This window comes from Choloepus didactylus, chromosome 4 (assembly GCF_015220235.1).
Source record: "Choloepus didactylus isolate mChoDid1 chromosome 4, mChoDid1.pri, whole genome shotgun sequence".
Classification (NCBI taxonomy): Eukaryota; Metazoa; Chordata; class Mammalia; order Pilosa; family Megalonychidae; genus Choloepus; species Choloepus didactylus.
Genome location: NC_051310.1, coordinates 7,752,101 through 7,774,241, shown reverse-complemented (window position 1 = coordinate 7,774,241; position 22,141 = coordinate 7,752,101). Strand labels below are relative to the sequence as shown.

General features: G+C 52.0%; 1 protein-coding gene across 1 annotated transcript in view; it reads right to left on the bottom strand.

Moving 5' to 3' along the window:
* Positions 1-8,134: 8,134 nt before the first annotated feature.
* The window catches only part of BDKRB2 (bradykinin receptor B2), a 32,560-nt gene continuing 18,553 nt past the window's right edge, over positions 8,135-22,141 (bottom strand). The window contains exons 2-3 of the mRNA XM_037835243.1: positions 15,232-15,344; positions 8,135-10,491 (exon numbers count right to left, since the gene is read on the bottom strand). Coding sequence (XP_037691171.1) covers positions 9,402-10,491; positions 15,232-15,344 — 1,203 coding nt within the window. The 3' untranslated portion in view covers positions 8,135-9,401. The remainder of the gene's footprint in view (positions 10,492-15,231; positions 15,345-22,141) is intronic.

Sequence of the window (22,141 nt, the reverse complement as noted above, 5' to 3'; positions counted from 1 at the left end):
AAAAAGATCACTCTGTTTGGTCATAAGTAAGACTGAAGGCTTTGGCCTTCATTTTCTTCATCTGGAAACACATCCTGCATGTGTAACAACTTCGAGGATTGTTACGAGGATCAAAAAATGCACAGAAAATATCAATGTCGTACTATATGGATGCTCACAGGATGAGATGAATACATATCTACGGATGCATTTGTTCCAGGTTTTATGACTTTCCTCCGTGCAATCTGGCAGAAAGTGCCTATAGGGGAAAACCTCTGACATCATTTTAAACTCAGCCCAGATATCTAATTGGCCCACGTGTATAGCAAAGAATGGGGACATGGAATAAAATTAGGTTCCCTTAGACACCAATAATTCATTTATGACATCTTTTACAGAGCTAGAATTGGATTGCCTCATTACGAAGTTAATTCTGTGAGCGTTTATCTTTAAAATAAGTCACGTTGGTTCTTACCATCAGGAATGCTTCCCTAAGCCGTGAAACGCTGGGTGCAGGGGAACTGAAAATGCCGAGGACAAATGCACCTTTTCCTGAAGACTTGGGGTCACCCTTGACTGTCCCAGCCCACGTGGAGTCTAGGCACATGCGAGAAAGAGAGACGTTCCACAAGCTAACAGGGAAAACTATCTACAACGGGAAATCGTGGTGAGTTCTGTGATGAATGGAAGAGGATGCAGGTTACAGAAACAGAGGGTGTGAGGATCTGCACCTGGGAGGTCAGGAAGGCTCATTGCAGCAGGGGACATTTGCGCTGTGTCCTGGAGGATGAGAGGAGCCCAGTGCAGGCAACGGACACCGATAAGCAAAGGCCCTGAGGCTGGGACAAGCTTGGTGTGCACGAGGAAGCCAAGAAGCAAGCACGGCTGGAGTGCAGTGGGGACAGCGCCCAGAGAGGAGAGTGCAGGCTGGGCACGGGCCAGCTCAGGCAGGGCCTGGTAGAGCAGCTTAAGGGATTTGGATTTTTCTAGGTTCAAAAGTGTTGCAGGTTGCAGGAGGTTTCAGGGACTGACACCTGTGAAAGGGAAAGGAAGAAGGACTGGGCAAAGGAAGAGGCCTAGCTGTGAGTCCCAAGAGAAGCCTCAGCTGATCTGTGGGAATTCTGAAGATGGGTTGACCCTTCAGAGTTGGGACCGAGGGGTGGGGCTTCCAGGAAGGGGCGTGTCCTTCAGCATTTCTGGAAGCTGGGTTAGCAAATCCTTCTTTCCTGCAAGGGCATCTGGCTGGCACATCACAGCATCCAGCAGAAATAGGAAGCCCTAGAGGTTTTTAGACATTTGAAAATATCACTGTGGTCGTAAGTAAGACTGATGTTCTGAGACATGCTGCCACATGGAAGAACCTTGGAAAATTATGCTCAGTGAAATAAGCAAGGCACATAAAGACAAAAATTGTAAGAGATGACTACAAATAGCAAACTCGCAGAGCTAGAAAGCAGAGTAGAGGTTCTGGGGATGGGGGTAGGAGGGGAAAGGGAGTGTTTATTTGCAAAAAACAGAAAATAATTTAAAAAAAAATCACCCTGGATCTTGTGCTGCAAATGGATTGGAGGGGTTCAAGATCAGAAGAGGAGATGGAGAGGAGGATGAATGTGAGATGTAGTTTGGAGGTGGAGACAGAAGTACTTTGTGATGGAGGGACCATTGGAAGTGAGGAAGAGAGAAGAATCGAAGATTTTTCTAGGTCTTGCTGGAGCAAGTAGATGGTACCATTTCCTGAGATGGCAAAGATTCAGGGAGGAACAAGTTTCTTAAGGAGAGGATCAAAAACGTTGGTTTGGGACTTGGTAAGTTTGAGATGCATGTGAAGCATCCACATGGGGTTGACCAGTAGGGCTTCTGGATCCAGTAGGCATTTGGATCAAGATTCAGCTCTTCAAAAGGGAGCTATGAATTGGAGTTGTTGACATCATGGATTTAGAGTGAGTTCCTGATGGGATTAGTTAGGGGGTACAGGCAGAGAGAAGAGAAGAGGATTCAGAATTGAGTTCTGAGGAACCCCAGCTTTTAAACTTCAGGCAGGGGAGGGGTGCTGGCTTAGGAAGGTGTGAAGGAGCAGCCAGTGAAAAACAGGACCCGTGGCCGACCAGGTCCAGGAGACACCGGGTTAGACAAAGCAGAGTGGAGCAGCTTTCTCTCCTGCAGGACTTCTCAGGGCCTTTGTTATGCACAAGGAAGTTTTAGGAGTTGCATTTCCCAGACTTATTTGACCAATCAGGGATGCATTTTTATTTTATTTTTGAGAAGCTTTGGGAAACTCTGCAGAAATAAATAATGGCACCAAAATACCAGCCCCCAAATTGGAAGACATGTCCTGGAGCTCTGGAAGAAAATGATGTCAGAACTCAGTTGAAGAGACAGAACTCAAGCAATGAATGGGTGGGGCTGGTGATGGGAGATAACCAGTTCTCTAGGTGAGAGATTCCTTCCTTCCTTTATGGATCACAGGGATGGAAGGTCTGACTGCCTGAAATAGCCCCAGGAAATGCTGGTACGTGGTCAGGCTGCCCAGCTTTCTTAGGGTTCTACATCACCGGCTTATCTTCCTCCAGGTAGAAAGGTCATTTTGTGAAAAAATCTGATTCCTAAGGCAAGACCCTGGTCTTGAAGCTCTGATTTGGAAGTGAAGGTTGCAGCTACAGGGTGTGGAGCCACCTTGACCAGTTTAAATCCTAGCTCCATCGCTGCTGAGCTGTTGAGCTGGGACCCTTTTCTATCCCAGCTTCCAGAGCCTCAGTTTCCTCATCTGTACAGTGGGCCACGTTGCAGAGGTTGAGGACCACGTGAGCTAGTGTGGCAGAGTAGCAGGCCCTCGGGGAGCACCCAGCGGTAGCTGCCCCTGATTTTGCTGAAGAAGAATTGGTGGCGGTCTGGGAAGAATCCACTGCAGTGGGTGTGTGGTACGAGGAGGGGCCACACAAGCTGTCTTCCCTCTTGGCCGGAAGCGGAGAGAGGAAACAGGCCTGCATCCCCGAGCGCGCCGGGCAGGGTGACTCAGCATGGACGGCGGCCGCCAGGGGAGGCTCCGAGCCCCGTCCTGGAATAAACAACCTCCCACCTCCGTGGGCTCGGTGTCTGGGCTGTCTGGAAGCCCGGCTGGCCCTGGCGCCTCTTCTTGACCTGGTCTGTGACTCCCTGAGTCAGCCTCCCTGTGGGGATGGAATCACGTCCTGTGCAAGAGGCACGTTCGGCTCCCAACCCCTGGCCCTGGGGTGTGAACCCATTTGTGAGTAGGGTCGTTGAAGATGTCGTTAGTCAAGGTGCCCACACTGAAGGAGGTTGGGCCTCAATCTAACACAGCTGACGTCCTTATAAGCAAAGGAAATTGGACACAAAAGCAAAGTCATGGGAGAAGCAAGAGGCTGGAAGCAAGAGGAGAAGACACCGCCATGTGCATCGCCACGTGATGGAAAAGCCCAGGGACCCCCAAGATTGCCAGCCGGGCAGAGGAAACCCTGAGCCAGTAAATGGCGGTTGTTAAGCCCACCCATTATAAGGGCCCCTTTGGGCCTGAGGAAGGAAGAGAGAAACGGGGCAGCCCAGGTTCTGGGCCTGCAGATAGTCACAAGGTCTGCAGTTCACACACTTTGGGGGTCTGGGCTGGCCCCTCGCGTGCTGCGTGACCTCGGCCAAGGGTCAGGATTCTCTTTTTGAAATAACCTCTAAAATTCCCTTAGATGGTGTGCCGGTTTGTATATATTATGTCCCCCAGAAAAAGCCATATATTCTTTAATGCAGTCTTGTAGGGGCAGACGTATTAGTTTTGATTAAATTGGAACCTTTGGATTGGATTGTTTCCATGGAGATGTGATCCACCCAGCTGTAGGTGATAACTCTGATTAGATAATTTCCATGGGGCTGTGGCCCCGCCCATTCAGCGTGGGCCTTGATTAGTTCACTGGAGCCCTATAAAAGCTCAGACAGAGGGAGCTCACTGCTAGCTACAGCTGAGAGACACATTTTGAAGGTGGCCGGTAGAAGCTGACACTGACATTTTAGAGAACACCATTTTGAAACACAACCTGGGTGTCAGCAGACACCAGCCCTGTGCCTTCTGAGCTGACAGAGGTTTTCCAGATACCAACGACCTTTCTCCAGTGAAGGTATCCAACTGCTAATGTCTTACCTCAGACACTTTATGGCCTTAAGACTGTAACTGTGTAACCAAATAAACCCCCTTCATAAAAGCCAATCCATTTCTGGTGTTTTGCAAAAGGGCAGCATTAGCAAACCGGAACAGAGGGCATATCCCGATCTTTATTAGGAAACATTCTATCACCAACTAGCGTCTCTAACCCTGAGGAGTTCTGGGGAGAGCATCCCAATCACCCTCCCATTGCTGGGGAAGGGGCATGAATTTGGGATGACGGGCACCACAACAGTGATCAGCTCTCAGTCAATCCTCACAGCCCCTGGAGGAGGCAGGGAATATAATATTTGCTTTATGGGTGAGAAACCAGAAGCCTGGAGACCTTGTCCAAGCTTGTTAAATGAACTTGTCCAAATTCCCACAGCCAGGAAGTGGCAGAGCTGGGATTTGAACCAGGAACCAGGAACCTGGCTCCAGGGCCAGGGCAGATCCCCCTTTCTGGGTTCATTAGCTGTTGGTGAAGTAGGCACACTTAATGTATTATCACCCCACTTTACAAATGGGGAAACTGAGGCCAAAGGCCAGGGGAGGGATGGGTGAAGCGTATTGCCCAAGGTCACACAGTGAGTAAGTGGTATGGAGGACTCCAGGCCTGGCCCACTGGCCCTGAGTCCAGAGTTTTTCTCTACAATGAAATATTATTCTCAGAATAAGCTCAGTGAGAGGAGCCAGACACAAAAGGTCATGGATTGTATGATTCTGTTTATATGAAAGGTCCAGAATAGGCAAATCATAGACAGGGAGCAGGTGTGTGGCAGCTGGGGGCAGTGGGGAGGGGGAATGGGGTCACTGCTCAGGGGTACTGGGTTTCTTTTTGTGGTGGTGAAAATATTTTGGAATTAGTGGCATTAATTGCACAACTCTGGGAATATGTTAAAACCACTGAATTGTATGCTTTAACAGGGTGAATTGTGTGGTATGTGAATTACATAAAGCTGTTATAAAGAAAAAATCTCAGAGTCAGATGTCAGCCATCAGCCCCTGGGGAGGTGGTTCTAGAAGGTGGTCCTGGTGATTACAGGGCCTGGAAGAGGCAAAGTCTGTTCACGGAGGCAGAAAGGGCCAAGCCTGGGCTCCAGAGCTCTACGTGCAAGCAGCCACCTTGATGGCTTTCTCTGTGACATCATTTGCATCCTCTCTTGGTTAAGGCCTGAACTCATAAAAAGGGGGCAGAGCTTCCAGAGCCTTCCTTAAGAACGGTGTGGCCATAGCAAGCTACTTCCCTCAGTTTCTGCACTGTGAACTGATGATGATAAAAGCACTTACCTCACGGAGCGGATGGGAGGTTGAAGTAGTCTATAAAATGCCCAGCCCAGTGTGAAGCAGTTTGAGGGGCCCCGCTGACTTGGGGCTATTCTGCCTCGGCCAATAAAATCATACCACCGGCCACTGCCACCATATCCCCAACCCCCGGAGCTCCCCTGAGCCTGGGCGAGGGGTCAGACCTGCATGAAGCTCTGTGATGGGGTCAGGGATTGGGGACCGAAGAGATAGTGGAGTTCCTGGGTTCTACAGAGGCTTTCCCTTCTGAATCAGAAAGACAGTGCCCATGTGTCTTCATGAATCTGCAGGCTCGCGATAACGGTAACCGTTGTCATTAGCAGCAGTTCCCATTGGGCCACCCGGCACCCTGGACCTCTGTGCCCAGCCCTCACCCCCCGACCTGGGCAGGCTCAGAAGCTGGGGCACTTGCTTGGCTCCCTAAGTCCACCTGGGCTTCTTTGCATCCCACCAGCTTGCTGGGGCTGTGAAGGAGCAGGAAAGTGCAGGGATGCTCTTCTTGTTTGACTGGAGTTGGGGGAGGCAGGTGGGAGGCTCAGCCAGGCCGTTCCCACTGCCCACAGCCCTGTTCAGCTTTCCAGCCACGTGGCTTCCCTCTGGCTTTCCGGCTTCCCTGAGTCATGCACACATCTGTGAACAAAATCCCCTGGGATGAGTGAGGCCCCTCAGGCACCCGTGGCACCTTCCTCCCAGCTCAGGGCGGCCGAAGAGGGGTGCAGGTGGGGCCGGAAGTGTGGGCACTAAGGGCCACGGGCTATCTGCTGGGCTCTGCCCAGGCACTAGTGTCCATTATGATTGGAAGGTAGAGAATGAACCTGGGAGCTGAGAGAGGGAGAGAGATGAGGCAGGGGCAGACCACGAGGGCTTTTGGAAGCCACGTTATGGATGGTGAGGGTGGTAGGACTCTATTGAAGGGTTTCCCATTAGAGAGTGCCACCACCACCATCATCAGTGTCATCACCATCATCATCAGTGTTATCCCCATCATCACCATCATCACCTTCACCCTCACCATCATCACTGATCGTTATTGAGATATGGCAGCTAACGTGTTCACAAGGCACGTGCTAAACGCTTTCATACTCTAATCGCATTAACCACTCTTCAAGGTGGATGTCATTATTAATCCCATTTTACAGATGAGAAAACTGAGACTTAGAAAGGATGAGACACCCAAGACCACCTGGAATGTAGGAGCCGGAAACAGAACCAACGTTGGAATCTGGCTCCTCCATATCCTTAAGCCTCATCTCTTGGCACTGTTCCTTATGTCTACAGCCTCCCCATGATTGTATTTGCATTCTAAAGAGACGACAGTGGCTGCAGAGTGGAGGATAAGAATTGGGAGGTGGTGGTGGCTAATATCAGAGGCGGGAGACCAACTGAGACATGATGACTGAACACAGAAAGAAGTAGATTCAGGAGACACTTAGAAGGTAGAGTCTAAACGCAGTTCTGATCCACAGGGTGAAGGAGATGGGGGTGAGGGCGCATATAGTGATGAGCCCCGGGTTTCTGGCACAGACGTGTGTGGGGGCATGGAGCTGTTCCATTTATGGAGACACAGAACACAAGTTCTGTTCAATGAATGAGTGAATGAATATATGGACAATGAAGAAATTTCTAACAAAGGGATCCCACAATGGAATGCATAATGACTTCACCATCCATTGGGAGTATTCAAGCAATGGCCAGACAACTGCTTAATTTGAATATCGTAAAGGATACTCCTGATTTGAAGGGAAGGTCATAAGGTAGGCACTCAATAAATACATATTACACAAATGATTGAATCGCTTCCAGCCTTAAGATTCTAGGGCCTCAGGGGCCTTCAAAGACACCTGATGGGAGGCTGACATTGAGTTACCAACGTAGGGTGAGGGAAATATCCAACCCCGTTAAACCTTTTTTTTTTTAAATCATCTTTTTCACATTCTTCTTTTTGAGTATATTTTAGAATGTGTGTTTTAATACACAGTAATTGTTAGATCGCAGAAGAAGAAACTAACATGTAGAAGGAGTTTCTAACTCAGGGGCCCCACAGCTTATCTCACAAGAAAACAGGTGCCCCATAGACTAAAGAATGAGGCTGTTCAAAGCTGTTCAAGGCTGTTCCAGCCACGGTGGCCCCTCCAAGGTGGGTAAGGCGAGGTCAGATATGTCCGTAAGACGAACAACCAAAAAGGCCTGCTCTCCCCAGCTAGATAACACAGCTGCTTTCCTAAAAAGAATATTGTCTCAGAATTCTAGCAGCCAATCAGCCCAAAACTAGATAGGCACTCACCCAATCGAGACACACAACACCACAGCAGATGCCCTACCCAACGTGGGTTCCTTTTTTCGTTAAAAAATGCTGCTCTCAGATAGAGAGTGGGAGCCATTATCTTTTTCTTCTTTTCTGCTGGCTCCCACTTGCTTCTTTCTCTAATAAATCTTAAACTTTATACTTAAACTTTGACTCGCTGTGTTGTGTGGATTCTTGAACGGCTCCGAACCTAACAGTAATAAGTATACATATATTGGGCATGCATAATCAAACTTTTTTTTACTTACAGGGATACACCATCATGAAAATTTGGAGACCACTGATTTAAAGGACAGGTGCCTTAAAGTAGGTTGAGAAAAATAGATGCACTCCCCCGGTGCCCCAGGCTAAGACAGAAGACAAAACTCAGGGGGTTCAGGAGTTGTAAGAAATGAAAGAGCTATGCAAAAACACCTCATTTATTTATTATGCTGTACAGGAAAACACAGTCAAACGCTTCATCCACTTTCTCATTCCTACACAAATCGCTTCTTCTTTACAACGTAACAGGTTCTTGCACAGGACTCAGGATGCTGATCGTTGTGTCCCCATGCGTGCTGTCCGGCTCCACGAGGCTCCGGGGCTCAGCCCTCAGGCACCCGCGAGTCGCGAGTGCTCCCAGACAAGCCTGCGGGCAGCTCAGCTTCATTCAAAAGCAAAATAATTCCTACTTCTTACTTCACCCATGTGCCTTCTCCAGCTACACGGAGAGGCAGAGGAGTATGGGTGGTGAAGAAAGGGGAGGGGACGGGGAAGCTTTTTTGACCCTTTTTATCTGGAAACACAGATATGTCATTACATGTCAGGCAGGATGGGTGCTTCACACAAACATCAGGTACAAATGTTGACTCTCCTCTAAGGAGCGCTTTCTAAACCCTCCAGGCTTTCTTCCTGATAATAAATTCACCCGCATTCTGTATGCATAACAACGATGCCTCCCACGTACACACAGCACCTTTTGCTTTTCAAAGTACTTGGATACTTGTCACCTTATTTAATCTTCACAACAACCTCATTTTACAGAGGTGGAAACTGAGGCAGGGATAAGGCAATCGGTTCAACGGGCTTCAAGTTGTGCAACTACTTGTCGGCTGAGCCGGGACCCCTCTGCTCTCGGCACTGCCCGCCGGCCCAGCCTGGCTCAGCCATGGGACAGCCTTCTGGTGGCTGCAAGTGCCCACTCGTCCGGGGCAAGTTTGCGAGTTCCTGCAGACGGAGGCTGTGCCTTCTCCTTCTTCCCTCTCCTGCAGGGAGCTCAATCTGAGGATAAACCAAGTGCTCAATAGGTGCTCACTGGGTTCTTCTTTCCCACCTTGTGCACCCACCCAGGAGAAGGGCCACAGAATCCTGGTCTCTGGAGAGACCAACCCCAAGGTCCTCACTGGTGGAGTTAAACTAACCCAAGGCAACAATGCAGCCAGGCCTCGAGGCCACAGCTCCTGAGAACAGAGATTCTCTAGTGTTCACGGAGCTCACGGCTGTACCCTTGGACCCTTGGGCAGAGCAGGAATTGCCCCCCTGGGCTTTACCGGAGACACCGACTGGCCCGCTTGTTGGGAATGCCTTCCACTCCTTCCCGAGTCCATCCCAAAGAGCAACTGTCCATCCACCGTTATGAAAATCCACTGCAGCCCGCTGGCACCCGCTCACTGGGCTGCTCCCCACCCACTATGACAATTTGTGAATCTGGCGTTCCACCGAGATGGAGGTCCGCAGCGTGCCCATGGAGTTCTCCGCCTGCACGGGGTCCGAGGCGCAGCCCCCTCGCGGGCACAGTCTGCCGTACACCTCCCGCGTCTTCTTCCGGAAGCGCTTGCCCACGATCACGTACACCAGCGGATTGAGGCAGCTGTTGCTGTAGGCCACGAAGGAGGCGACCTGCGTGAAGACGTCGATGACGTCCTCGTCCCAGCAGGAAGAGAGGACGCCCAGGCCCTGCAGGGTGTCCAGGAAGGTGCTGACCTGGAAGGGCAGCCAGCAGATGATAAAGAGCAGCAGCACGGCCAGGACCAGCACCGTGGCCTTCCGCTCCGTCTGGATCTCCTTGAACTTCTGCATCTCGTTGTTGCGCAGCACCTGCATGATCTGCACCGTGCAAAAGGTGATGACGCTCATGGGCAGCAGGAAGCCCATGAGGTTCAGGAGGACGTTGGTGAACAACGCCCAGTTGGGGGACGGGTAGAGGATGACGCAGGCCGTGACGTTGTGGCCCTCTTCTCTGTACTCCTTCATGGTCCGGAAGGCCAACATGGGCGAGCTCAGGAGCAGCGTGCACCCCCAGACAACCAGGCTGTAGAGCTTGGCCCAGCGCACGCCCCGCATCCGCCCCATTGTCATGGTCTTCACCAGCGCCAGGTAGCGGTCGATGCTCACCAGCATCAGGAAGCAGACGCTGCTGTACAGATTCATGTAGGTCATGGTGTTCACCACGCGGCAGAGGACCTCCCCAAAGAGCCAGTCGAAGTTGTTGGCTATGGTGACGGCCCAGAAGGGCAGCCCACAGGCCAGGATCAGGTCCGCCACTGCCAGGTTCCCCAGGTAGACCTCCGCCACCGTGCAGCTGCTCTTGTGCAGGCAGAAGACGCTGAGGACGAAGACGTTCTCGAGAGTGGCCAGCATGAAGAGGATCCAGAGGAACGGGGCCTGGAAGGCGTTGAGCCAGCCCACTGGCTCCGTGGAGGGGCAGCCGCTGCTCCAGGAGAGGGAGGCGTTAAGAGCTGGCGTGAGCACTTGCGAGGTCGTGTTGAGCGTTTCGGCGCTGAAACAAAGCAAAAGAAGCTGTTACCCCTCAAGTTCACGAGAATGAGAAACAACTGATGCAGAAGGAGAGGGGAAGAAGGCTGCCCATCTGTTCACCAAAGAAGCTTCCAGAAGGCAACCGATCGGGTTGTGGCAGAGTCAGGGATGGACCTCGGGCCCTTTTATGCAGCCCCACGTGCAGACCTGCATCCTGGTCCTCCTGGCTTCTGGGTCTGCTACTAACTGAGACCTTGTGCTCTTTGCCTCCTGGCTCCACTAGGGCCTCTCCTGGGCCCGAGTCCACCAGCAGCAGAGCCATCGTGGTTCCTGGACTCTGGCTCCCCTTGCAGCTTCTGGGATGGGAGGATGCACAACACATTCCTTCCTTATCTTGCGGGCCCCTCCCAGAGGAGCTGGTCATCCCTCAGTCTTGCAAAGCCAGGCTTACATATGAGTAATTTATTACAAGAGAAATGACATCATGCCAGACAGCGAGGCCCCAGCCTGACCTGTGGATCATGGTCTATGTGCCCATGGAATGAAAAGTATGCTCTGGAAAGCAAGGCTCCTCTAGCAAGGGCTGCATCGTGCTTCCACACCCCACCAGGGAAGCACTGAGGATGGTCAGAGGGAGCATGATGGAGAGGGGCACGGCCAGGGCTTTAGAGCCAGGCAGTCCTTTTGGGTTCAAATCCTGGCTCCTTTGGTCATTAGCTGTGTGACCTTACGGAAGTGGCTTAACCTCTCTGAACCTCCATGACCTACCCTATAAAATGGGAATAACAAAACCTACTTCCCAGGGTTGTGGTGAGGCTTCAAGACAGTGTCCCAGAAGCAGCCCCAAGCATGGCACTAGGTTCTAAAATCATTGGGTATTGTCTTGATAATTATCTGTTTTTGTGAATTTATCAAAACAATTGATGTCAAACTCCAACACCACCGTTCACAAGTTTTCATTTCTACATCACAGTCATCATCATTAAACTACTGGCTCCTCTTTCACTCTTGGGCCAGACTCACAGAGCAGGGGACATGGAAGTGTAGCTGTGAAGGCTGATTCCTCTGTACCTCCAGCAAGGAGGCATGGGGTTTAGTGGAAAGAAGAGAAGTTGGACAGGCACAGGTTCCAGACTTAACCCCATGGTGTTGGGCAAATTGCTTGACTTCTCTGGACTTCCATTTGTTCTCTTCGGAGTCTTTCCCTGACTCACCTTGCAGGGCTGGTCCAAGGTTCAAATCTAAGAGTAGATGAGAGGACACCTTGTAAAGCCTGGAGCCCAACGCACAGGACAAGACCAATTGGGCATTTTCCTAGTGTCCAGCGACGTGGGTGAGGGAAGGGGGAGCTCTTCCTGGGAGCTCAATTCTTGGGCAGCCTCATGGGGGAGAAAATCTGCTCATGGCTTCCATAAATTCTCAGGGAAAGTCCCTCTGCTTCCCAGAGCAGCTGGCCTGCTTTGCGGAGCCAGACTGGGAACTTGTGAGGAACTCACGCTTCAATGTATTTATCCTTTAAATCTGCATCTGTGCAGAGCCCCGCTGTGGAAGCCCTGGGAGCTGGGACACAGAAAGGTGGGACCTGTGGCCCTGCCCCACAGCGCTCCCGACAACGTGGTGCGAGCTGGGGGAGCTCAAGGTGGGGGAGGCCAAGAGGTGGCTCAGGCGCTGGGTCTTGAAGGATGAGGAGCAGTTCAGCGGGGGCAAGGAGGGAGGGCATATGAGGTAGGTTGGGGGGGACAGCTTGAGCAGAGGCACAGGGGTGGGAAAGCTGCCTGTGGGTTTAGGAGGGAGGGACTGGATGTTGGATGGGGGAGGCAGGGAGCAGCAGATGAGGTTGAATAAAGGGGTACAAACTCAGGGAGTGCTGAGGCAGTGAGGCTCTGACCCTGGGGACTTTAAGGAGTGGGGGGGAGGGGTGGCATGGGAAGTATGCTCTGGAAAGACCCCTCTGGAGGTGAAACCCTTCTAGAAACTTCCACAGGCAGAAGGCCATTTGGAACCATCTCTGTATCATCAAAATGTGTCCAAAAATCTTTGATATGTCCAAAAATTCTTTGATATTTCTCCCTTTAAAAGGCAGAGTCCAATTCCTTTTCCCATAACTAGGGCCACTTAGAGACTTGCTTCTAGTGGACGACGGGAGTGACGCTGGGACTTCTGAGGCCCGATGACAAAATGCATCACGGCTTCCTCCTTGGCCTCGTGGACGGCTTGCTCTGAGGGAAGCCAGGACACTCACGCAGCCCCGTGGAGAGGTGCACTTGGAGAGGCACCACCTCGTCCGCCATGGGAGGGGGCTCCTCCAGCCTCAGGCAGGCCCCCGGTAGATTCCAGGCCCCCCAGCCTTTCCAGGACCCCGTGGAAGAGACAAGCTGTACCCACCATGCCCTGAATTCCTGACCAGTAGAAATTGCAAGATAATAAATGTGGGTGCTCTTTTAAGTCACATGTTTAGGTGACTGGTTTTGCAGCAACGGATAACGAATGCAGGCGGCAATGTGGAGGTGGGCTGGAGGGATCAGGATACGTTAAGGGGCACCTGGAAAGTTCCAAGCACAAGATGTGGAAGTCCGAAATAGTAGGAATGGAGAGACACAGCTGGCAGAGGTGTTTCGGGCAGGAGCTGTGGGCCTGGCCTGCCGCGTTGGCGGCAGGGAGTGAAGGGGGAAGGAGGCTGGAGAGGCAGGAGGCCCTGGGGAACCCGTCTGAAGGCCAATGCTGCCTGCACCCCTTCTGCTTCCGTCGGTCCCCCGGGACACCTCAGCATTTTGCAGGATTTATACACCTCAAGGGAGAGGAGAAAGAAAACCCTTGACTGGGGAGTCCGCAGACCTGTCTCCAGGCCCGACTTTGATCCCGGCTTCCCGTGTGAACACGGGGGTGTCCTTTCCCCTCTCTGTTCCCCAGGGTCCTGAATAGAAAATGAGATGACTGAATTAGATGCTCTCCAAGGACTCTTTTTTGCTGAAATATTGTCTGCACTACCTCTCTGTCGCCTCCTTCTCCCAACCCCCTCGAGCCTTCTGGAACCTTCTGAAGGCTGGAGGCCAATTGGAGCCTTTCGTGTCTCTTCAAAGGCAACAATTTAGAATGCTGTGCCCCCATGAGGTTTGCACATTAAGGACAGAAAAAAGCCTGTGTTGATCTGTCCCTGTTTCTTTTTTTTTTTTTTTTTTTTTTTTAATTGAAATTTTTTTTTTATTGAGATATATTCACGTACCACGCAGTCATACAAAACAAATTGTACTTTCGATTGTTTACAGTACCATTACATAGTTGTACATTCATCACCTAAATCAATCCCTGACACCTTCATTAGCACACACACAAAAATAACAAGAATAATAATTAGAGTGAAAAAGAGCAATTGAAGTAAAAAAGAACACTGGGTACCTTTGTCTGTTTGTTTCCTTGTCCCTGTTTCTTTAGAGAAATAAGGGCCATGAACCCTTCACATTTCAGAAAGGCGCTATGTTTCCGTGGAAACCTCACAGTCAAGGGAGGGAGAGACACGAAAGCCCGAAAAGTGGAGAATGGAGGGGTGCCGCAAGCCTGGTCCTCCTTGCCTCTGACCGGACAGTTTCTGTGTGTCCTGAGTCTTGACTTGGGGCATGTGGCCCTCGGGCCTTTCTCTCAATGCCCGTGCTTGGCACAGAGGCAGGGAGGAAAAGTGGCACATTTTGCAATAGTCCGAGATATGGATCTGAAGTTTGCAGTGTTTTTGTCCACTACTGTCTGTCCTTTTGATGTTCCATGCGCTTGGGGCTGCCAAGGTAGGGGTGTGTGTGTGTGTGCGTGCATGTGTGTGTGTATGTGGGTTTATGTGCATGTGTCTATGTATGTGCGTGCCTGCGCGCGTGTGTGTAGCATCCTTCCGTCCTGTGGCCTGGGACCGGTGGAAGCTGGTCCTTCCTTATTTCTGGCTCTCAGGGCTCCCCTGCTCGCATCCTCTCAGCCCCACTCCCTGTTTTATGGGTGAGGAAATTGCAGCTCAGATAGTCCCACCTCACCAAGTCTACGCAGCCGGGATTCAAAGCCAGGGCTCTTCCAGCCCTACGGCAGGTGGGACGTTTGCCCCCCAGCTGAGGGGCAGGGCAAGCACCTCATGTTGATTCTCAGACAAGTGATTTGGGTTGTGAGCAAGGAAGAATTTGTAAGAATGCACGCAATGGGGATAATCCAGAGAGAGAAGGTAGATTTGTTTTAGAGGAAGGACAGGATGGGTGAGAGCTCATGGGGAGAATGTTCCAGGGCTCAAGAAAAGCATACGCAAAGGCAGAGGGGTAGAAGGGGCCAAGTGAAGTCAAGGCAGGGCGGTGGTCTTTCTTCCCAGTTTGGCTGACTGTAGGGCATGTGTGGAGAGAGGTGCTGGTAAGGAGCGAGCCTGTGGGCAGGGAGCGGGGGCTCGAATACCAGGGAGAGGAATCAGAACTTGGTTCTGTGGGCGACTGGGAGCCACGGAGGGCTCATGAGCAGAGGAAACATGTATTTGGAGGCTTCCACCCAGCTGCGCTCCTCGCTCTGGTTGTTGCACCCTGAGGTACACCTTCCCACACCTTCTCTGCCGCCATTGCCCCTTCCCCAGAGTGAAGCTTGGATGCTGGGGGTGTCCTGGAGACTGGAAAAAGGAGCTGCTCAAGATCAGAAAGGCCCAAGGAAGCTGGCTGGCAGCTCCTCCACGGATCCTTTGACGGTAAGATCTTCCCTGGGTCGTCTGTGCCTCCCATAAATAGGAGGTTGAGAAATCCCTTTGACTCACCTGAAAGAGGTCATGGTGGGTACAAGGTCTTCAGGAACCGACAGGAACTTCAGTCTCTTCCAGGTAGGGAACATTTGGACCCGGAGTGCGACGCGAGCGAGGCGCCTCCCAGGCTGAGCGGAGGAGATGAGATGGTTAGATGGGGGCCGCGGCCCATACAACCTACTTAGTCTCTGCTGAGGAAGGGAGAGACGGCTTGCTGAGCCCCTCTCTCCTTCAGTCATTCATTTAACAAATATTTATTAAGCACCTACTACGTACTGGGTGCTGGGGCTGTAAAGGTGAGAGAACAGCCAAAGTGCCTGGCCTCCAGGAGCTGACCGTCCAGCGGGGAAGCCAGGTACGACTCAACTAGTCACTGCGTAATTGCAAATTGATGTAAGTGCTATGAAATAAAAGGAAAGGCCCCTGACAGCATATAACCTGGGTCCTAAACCCGTTTGGGGGCTGGATATTTATGCTGAGACCTGGGGGTGAGTGAGAGGATGGGGGAGGGGAGGGTGTGAAGCTCAAGAGCAGCAGGTGCCAAGGCCCCGAGGCAGGACAAAGCTCAGTGTGCATGAGGGTGAGGCCCCGGGGGCTGCTGGGGGAGATGGGGTGGGGGCAGGGGCAGGGTGGGGTCAGGGAGCCCAGTGAGCAGGTGCTGCCCGTCAGCCCAGGCTCGACAAGAGGGAGACCGAAGAGGGCGGATTCCAGAGGTGCTCAGAGGGCGTAGTTGTGGCTGGTGCCAGATTGGACGTGGAGGCGCTGGGGATGAGGGTGAAGAAGGTGTCGAGGACGGGGGCTGGTTTGTGGGGGGAAGATCATGAATTTAGACTTGAACCTAAGCTTTGAGATTTCTAAGAGGGGTGTGGGTGGCCGTCGGGTCCAGCATCTCTGGAGCTCAGGGGAGGGGCCTGGCTAGAAGAGGGGCCTGGCCCTTGTGCTCTGGAGGTGAACTGGATACAGGGTCTCCAGGGGTTTCAGATCTGATGAGGGGACAGATATGGATGAGTATTTCCAATCCAGAGTGGCGGCCGACGGCACAAAGCGCTCTCAAGTTCTGAGCCCAGACCCCACCTGAGGCCCTGATGGAGGCTGGACTGTGCAGGTGGGTTTTCCACGGATAAACCTTCCTATGTCTCCCCTCACGTTCAATGACACCCCTTCCAGGGTGGCAGGCAACCCTGCAGGCTTGCCTTGCAGAGCAGGAAACTAGTCCAGACAGGGGAGGTGACTTGTCCCCATCACACTGCAGGGAAAACCTGGAGGTGGGGCCTAAGCCCCTGTCTCCTGGTCCCTAGCCCTGCACTCTCTCCAGGATCCCTGCCCGGGAAGGGTTTGAAAAGCTGTGGTGTGTGTGTGTGTGTGAAAAGCTGTGGTGTGCGTGTGTGTGTGTTGGTGTTTGTACATGGGGGCAGCCACACAGCTGCCCTATCCCAGCTTTTAGTCACTTCCCAACCAGAGGTGTCTAGGAAAACACCGGGCACCTGGGCTTCCAGAACCCAGCTCTCCCAATTCCACTGTGGGAGTTGGAGATAAGTCAGTGATGGTTCAGGGAATCTGAACATATGAGATGAAGAAAATGCTGAGCGACGCAGAAGATACTCAGTTAACACTTGGAAAAGGTTTATGTGAACCCTGAAACGGACATGAGATCAGGATTTGGCACTTGCCGGGATGCAGTGAGAGCAGAGCCCTTTCCATCCTGGTAGCTCGCCTGTCTGAGGTGCCTGCTTGGCCCACGGAAAGGAAATTCACTGGGAGTTGGAGATCCTGTGTTTGAATCATTCATTCCTTAAAAACAGTCATTGAGCATCTCTTAGGTGCTGGGAATTCTGGGGGACAGAGAAGGTGGGCTTCTCCCACTCCCCCTGGAACCCACTCTCCAGCCACATTGCCCAGTCCACGGACCTCCCAGGGACAACGACGTCCGCCCAGGTCACCCAGGGGGCTCCCAGCCTGCTCACCCTTGGACATCCTGGGCCTCCTCCCTGACCTCCCTTAGGAGTTACCTGGTCAGTGCTCCTGGATCTGGCCAAATCTGCCCAGCGGGATCCTAATTGCTTGCTAATGGTTACAAACATTGCTTTCATTTTCAAAACAAAGTTGAGGGCTTTTCTGAGGGCTTTCTGGGGAACAGGGCTTTGTTCTCCAGAAGGGCAGAGAGCAGGCTGTTTGTAAGGTCAGGGGAGGACTCAGGAGTCAAACAGGCTCTGGTTGTTTCTCTCCACCTGCTTTGCCCTCTGCCCCGGCCCTGGCTTGGGGCCGCTGGCTGGAGAGCCGCAGCGAGCTGCCCACGCCACTCTCCGGCTTCCCCTCCCTGCCCCTGCCCAGGACCCTGCCCTGCAGACCCCACCGTGGGCTCTCCGGCCTTCTGGCTTCCTGTTGGGTTTGGCCAATGGGTGGGGACACCAGCACGAGACAGAGGTGGGGAGGACAGCGAGGACAGGGTGTCGATTCCCCCACCTCCTGCCTCTGGGGCCCCCAGGGGCTGGCGATGCCTCGACCACAGTTTCCAGCACCTACCAGGGGCCCTTGCCCACCTGCCTGTCTCCCGATTCTGGAAACTACTCCTTCGCCTGGGTCCTTCAGGTCTTGGGCAGGGGGTTGGGGAGTCGGGGGCAAAGCCCTTGCTTTTAGCCCTGAGATTCCACTTGCACCGTGGGAGTTCCGTCTACACTCGGTAAATGAACCTTCTCCTCTTATTACCCAGCTTTCCTGCTGGAACTCCGACTAACACATCTTGCCATTTAAAAAATCAGAATCAGAAGACTAAAGAAATGTGGGGAAGGGAAGTGGGCACGGTGGCCCTGGGTGGCGGCAGTGACCTTGAGGGGGTTCTTTTATGTCCCTGGGCCTTGATTTCCTCATCGGCAGAACCCGGAGGCCGAGCAGCTCGTCTCCAAGCCCCTCACAGACCCTGCTCCTCGAGGCGGTGGGCAGGGAGGGGAGGCTGACACTGAGGTTGGACTTTTCCCTCATTTTTCACAACTGAAGCTCTAGAAGGGGTAGCCAAATTCTGATTCACTTGTGCCCAATCTCCCTCAGAATTCTGTCCGAGAAGACTTACTTTAAAAATATTTCCCTTCATTGAATCATATAAACACTGGCTCTCAGAGTTGAAGGAGTAAATCCCACTTCAGCCTCAGAGAAAGCCTATTTTGGTTTCCCAAGATCCCTCGTCTGAGGGCCTCTGAGGTGGCAGCCCCCACAAAACGCATGTGGCACTTTCTCAAGAGCCCAGCTTTGCCTTGTAAGGAGCCCCTGACTCTGCAGCCTGACCTTGCAGCCAACTCATGTCATTTCGTGCCTGCATTGCAGAGCTGGGAAGTATTCCCAAAGCCGGGGATGTGTACTGGCTGTGAATAGTCTCGAATCATTTAGTCATTTAATCTGATTAGGTCAAAGAGAGCATCTCTGCCTGGTACTGGTGTGTCTAAAACACATTTCTAGCATTTTCTCCTCTCCCTTTTCAACAAAGAGAGCAGGCTCAGATCCTCTGCTGATCCCCAGAATCTAGCCAGACTTTAATAGCATTGCTTATACATTGTATTTATTTTTACTTTCTTATGATAAATGAGACAAATATTCCACTTAAGTTAGTGATAGGAAGCTACAGTTAACAAGTAAGTCAATATTAACTAAAATAATTGCACAGGTGACACAGATACGGCAGAAATGAGAATGTGGAATGACCAAATGTGGGAAACACACACACACACACACACACACACACACACACACACACACACACACACACAGCCCTAAAGTGTCTAGCTGGGAACTTGTTTTACAAACTGGCAGCCCAGGCTGGGGGTGGGCCTGTGGGCTCTGGAGCCACGCCTGGGCTGGTTATTTAACCCCGCGGTGCCTCATTCTTCTCAGCTGTCAAGTGAGGGCTAGTGTAGAAACATCCCAGGGCTCCTCGGGGCCAACGTGGGAGTTAGATGAGTCCATGCAAGTGAAGTGTGTGACAGGGCACCCACACTGGGCTCAGCAAATGCACCAGGTAAACGTGTCCGGTGATGAAGTGACTCTTTCCACATCACTGGGAGGGCCTGGGGCCTGGGACACCTCCCTGCTACCCGGCCTGCTCTTCAGCTCACAGATCCAGCTCAGCTTTTCAGACACAGATCACACAGCTGGATGGAGAGGTGGGTGCGTCACTGGGACAGCACAAGCTGCTGACCCAGGGGAGCCCTGGAGAGTGCCGGCTCCCACCCTCTGTGCAAGGGTGCGTGTCCCCCTTTAGCCTTTTGCATCCATTCTCTCTGTGATGGCTGTGTGCGTGAGGGGTGTGTGTGTGAGGTGTGCGTGAGGTGTGTGTACATGAGGTGTGTGTGTGAGGTGTGTGCATGAGGTGTGTATGAGGTGTATGTGAGGTGTGCGTGTGAGGTGTGTGCGTGAGGTATGTTTGCATGAGGTGTGTGCGTGAGGTGTGTGTGTGTAAGGTGTGTTTGCATGAGGTATGTGTGTAATGTGTGTGTAAGGTATGTGCATGAGGTGTGTGTGAGGTATGTTTGCATGAGGTGTGTGCGTGAGGTGTGTATGTGTAAGGTGTGTTTGCATGAGGTATGTGTGTAATGTGTGTGTAAGGTATGTGCATGAGGTGTGTGAGGCTGTGTGAGGTGTGTGTGCATGAGGGGTGTATGTGAGGTATGTGTGTAATGTGTGTGAGGTATATGTGTGAGGTGTGTGTGTGAGGTGTGTGTACATGAGGTGTGTGTGTGAGGTATGTGTGCATGAGATGTGTAAGGTGTGTGTGTGTGAGGTGTTTGCATGCATAGATGTATGTGTGCAAGGCAGGTGTCAGGTACAGGTGCATGGGCTGTGTGTGTGTGTGAAGTGTGTGTGTGTGAGATGTGTGTGCGTGAGGTGTGTGTGCGCATAGATGTATGTGTGTGAGGTGGGTATGAGGTTTCCACGTGTGAGCCTGTCTGTCCCACTGTATTCAGAGTCTCCCCGGAGGGAAGGCCCGGTGCCCTGTTCCCCTTTCTGCCCCACACTGTGTTTTGCACATCCTGAACTCTTGAAAAATATTTGCACCACAAACAAGTGAAATCTCTCCAACCACTGAGCAAATTAGAGGCAAGGCCAGAGCTGGAAAGAACCAAGGTCTCCTGCTTAAAACCCTTTTCCAGACATTTTTCCTAGAATAAATGTTTTCCTCTGACCCCATGTACACGGTTGCTGCGTAAGGCTCCGTTTACAGACAGTCACAAAGGTAAACTTCAGGCCCAGGAAATGCTGGGGTGGGGGCCGGGTGGAGACGCTGCCTCACAAAATGCACCAGCCCCGGCAGCAGGGAGAAGCTCCCCACCAGCAGGAGACCCCAAAGGGAGCCTTTCCTCCTCCTCCCTGCAGGGAAAGCCAAAGCTGTCCTGTGGGGGAAGGATGAGGTTCTGAGAAGCCAACCTCCGTTTCAGGAGCTCCTGCAGGTCGCTGAGTCAGAAAATCTGATTCAACGGATTCGGACGCGCACGCAGGCCCTTCCAGGCTTTGGACACTTTGTGGGACTGGAATGTTTTGGAAACAGTTGCAGGGGAGAGGGGGGCTGGTGGGGGCACCTGGGGAGGCAGCGCCCCTCACCAGCCTGCCTTCTCCAGCGGACAAAAGGGCATGCTTCCCTGGCTCCGCGCGCCCGCAGACATCCGGGCCTCAACGGCCCTCTCATCCCTTTCCCGTGGATCATTGGCGAGGATGTTCAATTCCACAGGTTTTGTTTCCCTTCCTCCCACTGGGTTTTGCCATTTTAATGGATGGGCAATTTTGTCTGACCACTTTTAAATTTTTTTAAAAAAATTCCCTTTTTGTTTTAAAACATAACCATGGTAAAGAGCATTTAAAAATGATATTTAAATCATCCAGAGTTCCCTCCCTAAACCCTGCTCTTTTTATATTCTACATTCCACTAGCCTCTCGTGTCCTGGGGTTTCTCGTGAACATCCTATCAAGGGAATTTTCCCATGTTGTTCCATCATTGTCATAGGATACTTGTAAACATTTTATTGCATTTCTTGGTGGTTGTACTGATTTGTATATATTATGTCCCCCAGAAAGCAGGTGTGCTGTGAAAGCACTTTGTAGATGTGATCAAAGTCAGTAATCAGTTCAATTTCAGGAGGGGAGATTATCCTCAATATGCGGTGGGCCTGATTCAATCAGTCGAAAGACCTTGAGAGCAGAGCCAAGCTTTCCCCAAAGAAGGAGAAATTCTGCCTGTGGATGCAGCTTCAGCTCGTGCGGAGGGGTCCAGCCTGCCCTTCCTGACAGCCTGCTCTAGGCCCCAACTGCATCAGCTAATTCCTTTCAATAAATCTCTTAAAATATCATTCCTACTGGTTCTCTTTCTCTGGTCATATCCTAACTGATACATCCCTTGAACAGAGGTGTTCTCTCCCTGCTTCTGCCCTCTCCCACCTTTAGGGTGTCATTACAGGGTATGTCCTTTGGATTTGCTTGTGCTCTTGCTTATTCCTATTTCTCTGTTGCATGCCCAACAAACAGTAAGTGCTCAATGTTTGTTGACTGACTGACTGATAGAGGGCAAGGTGATCCTTATTTCTCTTTTTCTCCCTAGCAGGCATATTTGCAGGGGGGAGTCACCGGGAAAAGGAAGGATTTACTGTGTGCCTCCCATGTCCCAGATGAGAAGACAGGGGCTTAGAGAAGTACCCGAGATGCTCCACCCTGGCACAGATAGTCGGCAGCAGGGCAGGATTCAAACCCAGGTCTGCATGAGTCCAAACTGCAAGCCCTTCCCCTGGCACCCAACTGCCTCCCACTCAGCGAGGTCCCTGGTGCAGGGCTGGCCCCTGGAATATTTGAGAGACAGTGGGCTCACAGCACTGGCTGCCCCGGGTCTGCAGAGGGGACTGTGATTTACAGCCTGCCGGAGAAGAAGCTCTGCGCAGGCAAGGTGGGGTCA